This window comes from Passer montanus, unplaced genomic scaffold, assembly GCF_014805655.1.
Source record: "Passer montanus isolate IOZ18808 unplaced genomic scaffold, ASM1480565v1 scaffold2, whole genome shotgun sequence".
NCBI classification, from domain to species: domain Eukaryota; kingdom Metazoa; phylum Chordata; class Aves; order Passeriformes; family Passeridae; genus Passer; species Passer montanus.
In genome coordinates this window covers 6,911,940-6,922,712 of record NW_024366591.1, presented here as the reverse complement: position 1 = coordinate 6,922,712, position 10,773 = coordinate 6,911,940, and the positions used below count along the sequence as shown (strand labels likewise).

Sequence of the window (10,773 nt, the reverse complement as noted above, 5' to 3'; positions counted from 1 at the left end):
GCCGGCGGCGACCCCGCGCCGCCCGCCTGAGGAGCCCGCGCACAAAGCCGCGCCGCGGCCATGGAAGAGGAGCTGAAGTGCCCGGTGTGCGGCTCGCTGTTCCGGGAGCCCATCATCCTGCCGTGCTCGCACAATGTCTGCTTGCCCTGCGCCCGCACCATCGCCGTGCAGACCCCGGAGAGCGAGCAGCACCTGCCGCCGCTGCTCCACTCCCGGGGCCCCGCGCCGTCCCCCGCCGCCGCGCCGGGAGCGGCGCCGGGAGCGGCCGCGGGCTCCGCCGCCTGCCTGGACGCGGAGAGCGCGGCGGGCGGCGGCGGCGGGGACCACGCGGACAAGCTGAGCCTGCACAGCGAGACCGACAGCGGCTACGGCTCCTACACCCCCAGCCTGAAGTCCCCCAATGGCGTGCGGGTGCTGCCGCTGGTGCCCGCGCCCCCGGGGGCGGCGGCGGCTCCGCGGGGCGCGGGCCCCGCCAGCTCCTCCCTCACCTGCCCGCAGTGCCACCGGAGCGCGTCCCTGGACCAGCGCGGGCTCCGCGGCTTCCAGCGCAACCGGCTGCTGGAGGCCATCGTGCAGCGCTACCAGCAGGGCCGCGCCGCCGCCGCCGCCGCCGCCAAGTGCCAGCTGTGCGACCGCAGCCCGCCCGAGCCGGCCGCCGTGCTGTGCGAGCAGTGCGAGGTGCTGTACTGCGCCGCATGCCAGCTCCGCTGCCACCCGGCCCGCGGGCCCTTCGCCAAGCACCGCCTGGCCCCGCCGCCCGCACAGCCGGGCGCCCCCGGCGGCGGCGGGGACGGCGCCGGGAAGGGGGCGGGCGGCGGCCGCAAGCTGCCGACGTGCGCCGAGCACGACCTGGAGAACTACAGCATGTACTGCGTGAGCTGCCGCAGCCCCGTCTGCTACCAGTGCTTGGAGGAGGGCAGGCACAACAAGCACGACGTGAAGGCCCTGGGAGCCATGTGGAAGCAGCACAAGGTGAGTCCCGACAGCCCGCTGGGAGCTGGGGTGATGCCCAGAGCTGGGGTGATGCTCAGCACTGCGGTTTGTTCATCCCAAAGCCCCAAAAACGAGTTGCAGTTTGTGGGACAAGAGGTCCTTCATGTCCATCATCCTCACAGACTTTTCTCCCCTCGGAATGCTGCTCTTAGGTTTTTGGCCCTTCCTGACTTCCCACTGACCCCGCAGCTGCTGCTCAGGGTTGGAAAACCCAGACTCCCTCTCATGTTGGCCTCTCCTTGACCAGTGAGGTTCCACCAGGTCTCAGGCAGATAGCTGGAATTAGCAAGTCCATCTCACCAACTTGTTTGCCTTTCACAGGGTCCTTGGCCATCCTGTCCTCAGCCTTCCATGCTCTCGCAGTGGCAGCCCCTACCTGTGAGGAGACACGGTGGTTGTTCCTTCTTTTCACCACCTTCCTTTCATCCAGGACTCTGTGCAAGCTGCCACAACTGTATGTCAGCGAGGGAGAGTGGCTCACAGCCACCCAAATATTTTAGACAAGAAAGCATGGTACAGATGATCATGGACACTGGGTGTTCTCCTTAAAGAGGTCTCCTCCCACTCGGTTCCCAAAGAAGCCAAGAGTAATGGCTGGAGGGATTTTCAAAGATAAATAAGGAATTGTAGATGGGGACTAGGGACAAGTAAAGGTGCTTCTGATTCACATATTGTCACTGTCTGATTCATGCTTCCCTGCAAGTGATGCTCCCTACCCCTCCCTGGATTCCATTATGGACAGGTCAGAGCCATTTTCTTGGCTACACAGGGGTTTAGTGAGGTTTGATAGAGCTGGTGGGTAACTTGGTCATGCTTTCCTTGCTAAAAATAAGGATTTGCAACCATGTGGCCTTAGAAGTTGAAAATATGTATGAAGTTAGTTCTTTCTTGCTGAGAATGATGGACCCTGGAAAAATTATTAGTTCATACATATGATATTAGAGAGGGGACTTCGATACCTGAGAGCTGAGGACAATCCTTTGGCGCTTCCTGCTGTATTGGTGTTAAAGGACTTCTCCCACAGCTATGCACTTGACCAGCTCTGCTGGCTGCAGGATTTCCTTCTTTTTACTCTCTGCTTGCAGTTAGCAGTAACGAAAGCACAGAGAGATCCTTTCAAACACTGCAGGAAAGGTCAAAATCAGGACTGGTCTCATCACCCCTCGGCCATGGAGTGGTTGAGTGCAAGATAAGCTGGGGTATTTGGCAAGACAAAAAAATTGCTTTCTATTTTAAGATCCAAAGAAGATGCCCCTTGGGGTGATCTCCTTTGTTGATGCATCCAAAAAGAAAGACAAACTTCTTCTGGAAGTGTTTCAGTTTGAATGTTATGCCAGCAGCTCAGCCATCCTTGCGCCCTAACATGATTGAGTGCTTGTGCAGAGAAGTTCTCTTGCAGATTAAACATTTGCAGCTGCTGTTCGTATCCCAGTGTCAGAATCCACTTCTGAGCAGAATTGTTCTGATGAGCAGGATCTGAGTTCACAGTTCAAACACAGCTGATGTTTTGGAGGGCATGAGAGACCAGCTTGTGATGTACTATGGTCTACCTTGAGTTAAAACTATTTGCTGCCTTTTGGAACATTACAGTCCAGTGTAATCAAAGTTCAGAATCAGTAAATTTCTCTCTTTTCTACTGTCAAATATTGAAAAAAAACCCTTTTGGTTGGTATTTTTACTGTATTTTTTTCTGTGACTGAGGTATCATTTTTTCTGTGACTGATTTTTCTCTTTATTTGCATATTCAATCAATGTCAAAATTTTAGTGAAAAGAAACCCTCAAAATTAAGTAATCTGGGGACTCTGAAATTATGCTCTTGTGAATATTTTGTTTTTCAGAAAAATGTGCTTGGCACAAATCAAATATAATGGAACTGTATAGCCAGGCAACCTAAAGCATCATCTCACATTCATTCAGATAAATTGTTTTGGAATGAGATACTTCTGCTTAGAAATAGTTCTCTGATACAGCAATTTCTACAAGTTTATAACCTGCAGTTACTTTGGCCAAACCATAAATTACTTACATTGACTGGTACGCCAAACGTAATTTAAGGCTTATGTGTTGTCTCCAGATGCTCCGGGTATAGCTAGTAGAGGCAGCTGAAAGGTTTGTTCTTAGAGCAAGAAGCCTTCCTTGTGTTAGCCCTTTGTTTTGCTCCTCGTTTGTCTGGGCCTTATTACAGTGACCTAATGGCAAACTGCAGAGTGTAAAACCTTGTCCAGGCAGTGCTGCAGGCCATGCAAAGAAATTTGCACTCACCCTCAGCTGCACTGCTGATACCAAAGCTGTGCTGGACTGGTTGGCTCCTGTTAGTGGTGCAGGCTCCCCATTGCACTGCTGTGTGTATCTTCTACAAAGTTAAATTGGTGTAAAATGACAACAAGGCTCCAATGGCACAAATCTGTGAAAATCTCCTGGTTTAGCTGGACTTCATTATATTCGCTTGCCTTAAAAGTGCATCTGACCAGCAGTTCAAGGTTATTAAGAAAAACTCTTAGTCTTCTGTTGAAGTTTAATCCTTTCATGTCTTCTTAGCAAGTACAGTGGTACTGTAATCACATTTATGAATATGAGGAATGATGGGGGACACAGTGCAGCTCTGCCCATTCTAAAGGGTTAATTATACATATGTACCAAAATGCTGAAAACTCCCTCATCTGGATCCATCTGTGAAGGCTAGGCAGGCAGGCAAGTGTAGGAGTCCTCATGCCTGCTTTTATTTCCTGACCTAAAGACTTGTGTTCTCAAAAACATGTGGGCTCTATGAGAATTCAACACCAGGACAAGGTTATCTAATCAATAGTCAATCTGCTGCTAAAGAGAGATGGAGGGAAGGCAAGCTAAATGAGCATGAACTGTTTGGTTGACAAAGGACATGGCCATTATCTGGTTCATGTCCTGAAATCAGAGGTCTTCCCTGCCCATCTGGGTTCAATTACTTACCCTTGTGATCTCTGTGTTCCTGTAATTGGTGGAAATAGAAACTTGGTATCCATCTCCAGCCCTCAGATCATTGGTTGCAAGACCAGGTATTAAAGTAAGGATAACACCAGGTGGAATACCATTTGTCAGAAGTTATTAATTGTCCCAGTCAATGGAGCTTGTTACTTTGGCTTACAATATATATTTCTGTGGTATGAAAGACAGCTCTGGGTGTACTGGGCATTTTTATGGCTTGGCTGGTTTACTGGGGGCTTAGTCATGTAGCTCCACTTGATTTTAATGAGAAGTGCGTGACTAAATTCCTCTGATTTGCAAGGTGTCTTTTACCAATAATTGGAAAAACAAAGCTATTATCTCTAAGTGGGTTTCACAAATGGAAATCTGGTCTTCTACTCATGCTGCAGTCAAGTTAATGCAACCACATGTTTTAATGAACAGATCAATTTGCTTATGAGCCCTTTAGACAGTGACATGGTTGAGTTTCTGTTGCAGCTCTCTGTGACTGGAGGGAGCCAGGAGTGACTGTGCTGATTGCCGTTGGTATATATGCTGTTTACAATTCATCTGTGGTGGTTTTCTACAGCTGCTGTGATGCCCACATACTGCTTTTGTCTCTTCTGATCTGGTGAAATACACTTTGAGATGATTTGAAAGCTGGTGCAGATATTGGGAAACTGGAAGTTTTACTTTTGTGGGGACCAACCATTGGTTTTGATTTGAAAGAAAGGAACTCTTGCCTCCCTGAAACAGTTTGGTTAGGACAGTCAATGACAGAGAATATAATGTTTCTGCCACCTATTTCTTTCTTGCTTACACCCCAGCTGCTTTGTCATGTGCTGCTTTCACCTTGTTCTGTGTCATCTTGACAAATCAAAGGCTCAGATGTGCCCTGTGAGTGGAACATAAAGTACAATCAAAAAAGGTGTGCTTCAAACTTTGGCAAACATGGTCAGACTGTGCAGAGCTGACCTCAAGTCCTGATTGTCTATTCTCGCAGAAAACAGAGATTTTTTTCATCGACCTGGAGTATGCTTCTATGGCCTCCCATAGTGTCAATATCAAACATCATCATTTCAGGGTTTTGTGCATTTACAGGTTTGTGTACGAAATACAGGGTTTGTGTACAAAAAGAGCAGAGACTCAGACATTGAGAAATAGGCACACTGTATTTCCTTTACATTTGTTATGAATTAATTTTGTAAAGCATATTTACATTTAGATTTTAGCACTAATGTGCTTTCAAGGGGCCACTTTCCAGCCTCTTGTTCCCCAGTCTTGCATACACCCAGGGTTGCTCCATCCCAGGTGCAGAACCTCGCAATGACGTCAGCCAGTTCTTTGAGTACACTTAGTGAATCCTGTTGGGACTCCTAGACTTATAGAGATCCATCTAGAGTAGCAAATTCTGCACAAATTTGGGGTTGACTGGGAGTTAATCATTCTCACAGTCATGGTCCTCCAGCTCAGAGCACTGGGACCCCAAAATGCATCACTGGGTCTGCCAGGGGCAAAACCACTGTTTCCTTCCTGTTCTGGAAGTTCATCAACAAGCCTCTGGTTCAGCTTAGAGATCTCAGGTGTTATTTGAGGAAAGGGAAGGTTAGGCCTAGAGTGTGGACTTTAAAAAGGCATATTCTATGTGCCTTACTGGTCAAACTTAGAGGAAGGGTTTATTCCAACTTCTGCAGAAACATTTGTTGAGTTGGAGCATGGGAAACTGGAGCCCCAAAGGGACATTACTATGAAGTCTGAGAAGGCAGATTTGTCTTCAAAGTCCTAGTGTATCTCAGGTTTGGTAGGATCTACCACATTTATAAAGATTTCAGACTTGGATGAAAAAGAAGTGTCATTTTGGAAAGCACTTGGGGATTTTTCAGCATGACAGATGCTACTGTGTAAGTGTAAGACTACTACCTCCTTATACACGTGGGTAGCTCTTTTATAAAAAGGTGTTTGACTTACCAAGTTGCTGCAATAAAGTGGAACATGCAGACAAAATACTTGACTGCCCCCACATGCATATTTCGCCCTCATTAAATCTGATTACAGTAAAAATCTTAACTATTCTTTTCTAGAAGAAACACTTTGTGGAATTTGGAATACATGTAAGCCTTTTAGCACATTATTAATCATCAAATCCAAGGATTACTAAGAAAAACATTTGCATTTTATCACTAACTTTTTCTTTTTTGTCCTCTTTTTTTCTCCCTTTCAGGCACAGCTATCTCAGGCTTTAAATGGTGTTTCAGATAAAGCAAAGGAAGCGAAAGAATTTTTGGTTCAGCTGAAAAATTTATTGCAGCAGATCCAGGTAACTGTAGAATACAATCTGTTTTGATAATACAGTAATCAATAGAACTGTGTGAATAATTTATTTGATGACTTTGTTTCCTATGCTATTCTCATATTTCCTGGAATCATCTGACCTTTCTTGAATGGATTTGCTAGGTAAAATTGTTCATCAAATAATGCCTGCAAGCCCCTCTTAGCTTTTAGATTGTTTGATGTTTGTTGCAAAAAGCTGATATTCAATACTGGACATCTGAGCTGTGTTGATTAGTGTTTGATTGAATCCATTAGTCATGCTTCTAGGCTCCTCCCTGACTGCAATTGCTTGAATTCGGCATTTAGGATAAATTCTCATTTTAACACATTCAAAATTTACTGCTAGCTTTTCATCTTACATTTCCTAAAAATGCACCAATTTCTGCAAAAAATCCAGTCAGCCTGCCTATTAGAGTACTTGTAAGAATGTCCTACACATACTCAAAAATACAGGAATATTCTACTAAAAAAAAAGGAACTGCTGCTAAATCAATGTGGCATTTATTGGAGCGTAAGTTATTTTCATGCCTGTAATTGTCCAGATTTAATAGTCAGAAAAAGAGCTCATAGTGAGTGCAGTAATTGAGGGCACAAACCCAAAATGAAACAAGCCTTAATTTCAATCAAATTTAGACTCATCAGTGCTAGAGGTCAGATGATCCTCAAGGTCCTTCTTGCCCTGCAGAGTGTACCTGGAAATGTGCCACTCTAGTTTGAGTGTTCAGGACGGGACACTTGTTTTGTGCTGCACTTCCTCAGAAGTGATGGGATATGCATCACCTGCTCTTCAGTAGCCCACTCTGCTGCTTGCTCATCTTTCATCAATAGGTCCTGCGCTTGTTAGTAACAAAAAACCAAAGCAGAAATACAAAAGGTTTGTTATTCATTAAAGTATTCCTCTTAAAACCCCAGAGGATGAATTTGTACCGCAAGAGATGCCCAAGCTCTTGGGTTGCCTCAGGGCAGCCTAACAACACACCCTCACAGTCTCCCACAGCCACGTGGGGAAGGGAGCACACCAAAATGAGAAACTGGTAAAATTAAAGGACATTTAACTGAAAGAAACCGATGCAAAGCCACTGACTGGCACTGTGCTGTATTTTGGCTATAGTGTGAGGCTTCTCTCAGCTGGCTTAGCCATGTAATAAGTTATGTAGCTCATATAGTTATGTAGTCTACTCATTTAGACTTCTTTCAATGTCCAAGGAGAAAAGACAGGCACCTCTAGAGATTATTTCTTCCTGTAGGTATGAACAGCTGTTTTAGGATGGGATAAACCATCCAAAACAGTAGGCTATCACCAATCTTTCTTGAGTCATCTAGCTCCATTACAAATGTATTTTTCCCTCCTGAAACCTAGAAGTGGCCTATTATGACTGTTTATGACTATGCTGTAAAATCCTTTAATGAGTTTCAATAAAATCACTGCCAAATTGCTCTGCATAAGGGAACTGCTACAATTGGATCAAAAGACCAAGCCATTTATTTGATGCTGTTTGTTACTTAAAATGCTAGAGGAGAGCTCAGAAGAGAAAATTATATCCAGCAGTAGCCTCTAACATTTAGCCAAGTCTGGGCTCAAATTTGAATCTGACCCTCACATGTTGAGCCAATCTTTGTCCTGAGCCTGAGTGAAACATCGAATTTCAGCAAACCAAAACAGCAGGACTAATCAGCTGCATATTATGTGATCATCTTGGATCAAGCTGATCATCTTGGAGCCATGGCCCAGTCTTGTTTTACTTTTCCTAAGTAAAACAAAATTGGGGTAGGGCTCCAAGATGATCACCCACACAATTTAACCCTTAAGGAGCTCCCTGGAATGGTTTTCTCCCGTGACAAATTGCACTCTTCTCATGTGATGTTCAAGCTTTGATGATAGCACATACCAGGGAATGCTCCTGCTAGTCAGGTTTGGTACAGCCACACTCTTCGAGGGGAAAGGGTTTAGATGTGTCATGAGCCAGTCTGTACCTTTTGACATTTGGACAAAAACCAGTTCTTGTACTGTTATTTTGTGGGGGAACAGATATAGCCTTTGTGCGTAGGTTCATAGACAGACATACATATCTCAGAGCAGGTTATTTAGAGTAGAAATCTTATGATGGCTGCCACCCTCACATATGGACATTTACCCCTCAGCAAAAATGTATTTTAGTAATACTTTTACGCAAAAGAGCAAGCAATATGTAGATTTTATTATCCTGTCTCAATGCGCTGCAGACCAGGCATCCATCCACACTCTTTATCTCCTCTCTGAGTTTTCTAGAGCTATCAGGAACTGCCCTTTCATCTTACCTGGGGCAGTTTGCAAATTAGTAATATATTTTTCTTTTCTCTGCTTTGCAGATCTGTTGTTTCCCCATTTTTTTTCCTGCCTTTCTCTTCTCTGAGGTCACTTTTATATCTCTTGGTCTTTTCTTTTCAGATGCCTGTTCCTCATTACTCCTGTTGCTTTCTTCTCCTTGTTGCTGTCATGATCTGATTTTCCTATTTTCCCATCTGCTGTAACAATTTCATACTTTCTCACTTGAAGGAGGCATATCACCAAACACCCCATTTGATGTGTGAGCAGACAATGAGGAGAGAAATGATGCACTACATCCACCAACTGATTCAGGCTCTGTGCACAGCCAGCACTTCAGGAGTAACTTCAGGGGTGGAAATGGGCTGGAGGGGGAGCTGGGTGTGACACAAGCCGAGGAGGGAAGAGATGCAAACAGGAAGAGTCTAAGACAAACCTGTGAGCAGGAACTGAGCCGTCTGGTGTCTCCCCACCCCCAGATAAACCCCTGCCCACATCTCGCCGGCAGGTCCAGGACTGCAGTGGGGGCTCCTCAGGGAACACCAACCCTGCATCTGTCACTGGAGAATGGGATGCACGGGTCACAGTGAGGGAAGGGAGTACAGTGCTGAACATTTTGAACTCAAAATAAAGAAGACAAAGCAAATGAATAGGAAAAAAGAGAAAAGCAAAAGAGCTAAGAGATAGTAGTGAGTTAGGGGAGTACAATGTCTTAGCAAAGAGGTGCTTCTCCTTCAGTACATGCTTGAAATCTTCTCACATTTAATGATTTTTTTTCTTTTTTTAATTGGGGTGTTTGGGAGGAAAGCTGATAGCACACCTAAATATCTCCTTGGAAGAGGAGCTTGAAAATTTTCTCCTTTTAGTCTCATGAGCAGAGGAGGTGAGAGAGTCTTCCTTTGAACGGGTACTACAGAAGCAGTTCCAGGGCTTTATGTAATGCTAAATTGTTCCCAGAGCCTACTAAAGGCTCAGTGTTGTATACCTCATGCTGGTTTCTGCCTAGCAAAGAATTTTACCATAATGTGAATAGAAAGTTGCCTCTTTTTTTAAAAGCTAATCAAGTACATAGCTCCACTGCCAAGTGCTAGCTGTTTTATAAAAAGTACTCGAAGCAATACACAAACCTTAGGGCTTTGTACCTCATTAATTTCCTTGTAATAAGCCAGTAGACCAGATTCTGGTCCATAATTCTGTTCTAATTGCTGTGGTACAGAGCCAGTGATTTCAAAGTTGCTACAGTGGGATAATTAAAACAGATTGGAGCAGAATCCTCTTATGTATGTATGCACTGTATATGTTACATTCAGCATTTACATTATGTTGTACTACATCTGTTGTCAGGAAAGTGCCAGTAAATCATGGTTTTGAATAAGACCATTTGTGGCATGGCATGTTATTGTTTCATTTTCCAGCATGCAGCTATTACTGGTACAGCTGTAATGAAATCAGAATGGCAACAAAAATGCTGAGGGTCTTGAAAGGAAATTTTTTCTGAACAGAAAAGCAGGTATGAACTTTGCAGTTTAAGCTGCAAACTGTGCTGTCTCTGATGGGTGTGACTCTGTCCTTGTTGTAGGAGAATGGGTTGGATTATGAAGCCTGTCTCGTGGCTCAGTGCGATGCTTTGGTTGATGCGTTAACACGGCAAAAGGCAAAACTGCTCACAAAGGTCACCAAGGAACGTGAGCACAAGCTGAAGGTGAGCACTCCTCTCATCAGCTCAGCACAGCTGCTGATAGATACCTGGTGTGGTTTGTCAAGCTCCCCAACCCTTTACACCATGAAATCTCCTAGTGACAAAATTCTAAAGTTCCTTTAGCAGGTTCCAGTTCAGCCATTTAATGGAACTGTGCCTGTGCACATTACATGATGGATATACTTCAGATGTTTGTTGAATCAGGCCATCAGTCTTTATTTATCTGATGGTTTGGGGCAGTCTTTTGAGAGGTGCTTATCAGTGGTTTGGATTTTGGCACCTTCTGCCAAAGTAAAGAGTTGTGATTTTGATATCTCCTCGAATCTTTACATTCAGGTAAGCCACCTCCAGAAATACATGAGCTACTCAAAATATTTTAAAGAATTGCTGTCAATGGAGATGGCAAGAAAAAATCTAAAGTGTTTGAATGAAGTGGCAGTCAAGAAATATTTAACTAGATGCATTTCTTAAAATGCTGATCTTTATGTGATTTGAGGTACTATG

General features: G+C 44.8%; 1 protein-coding gene across 11 annotated transcripts in view; it reads left to right on the top strand.

The window, feature by feature from the left end:
• The first annotated feature begins 6 nt into the window (after nucleotides 1-6).
• TRIM67 (tripartite motif containing 67) overlaps nucleotides 7-10,773 on the top strand; it is a 34,895-nt gene continuing 24,128 nt past the window's right edge. For 5 of the 11 annotated variants that reach the window (XM_039707770.1, XM_039707768.1, XM_039707764.1 and 2 more), the window contains exons 1-4: nucleotides 7-194; nucleotides 300-972; nucleotides 6,156-6,251; nucleotides 10,150-10,272. In XM_039707770.1, coding sequence (XP_039563704.1) covers nucleotides 61-194; nucleotides 300-972; nucleotides 6,156-6,251; nucleotides 10,150-10,272 — 1,026 coding nt within the window. In that variant the 5' untranslated portion in view covers nucleotides 7-60. Of the gene's footprint in view, nucleotides 973-6,155; nucleotides 6,252-10,149; nucleotides 10,273-10,773 lie in introns of all 11 variants that reach the window. The other 6 variants (XM_039707761.1, XM_039707760.1, XM_039707771.1 and 3 more) reach the window with 4 other exon arrangements.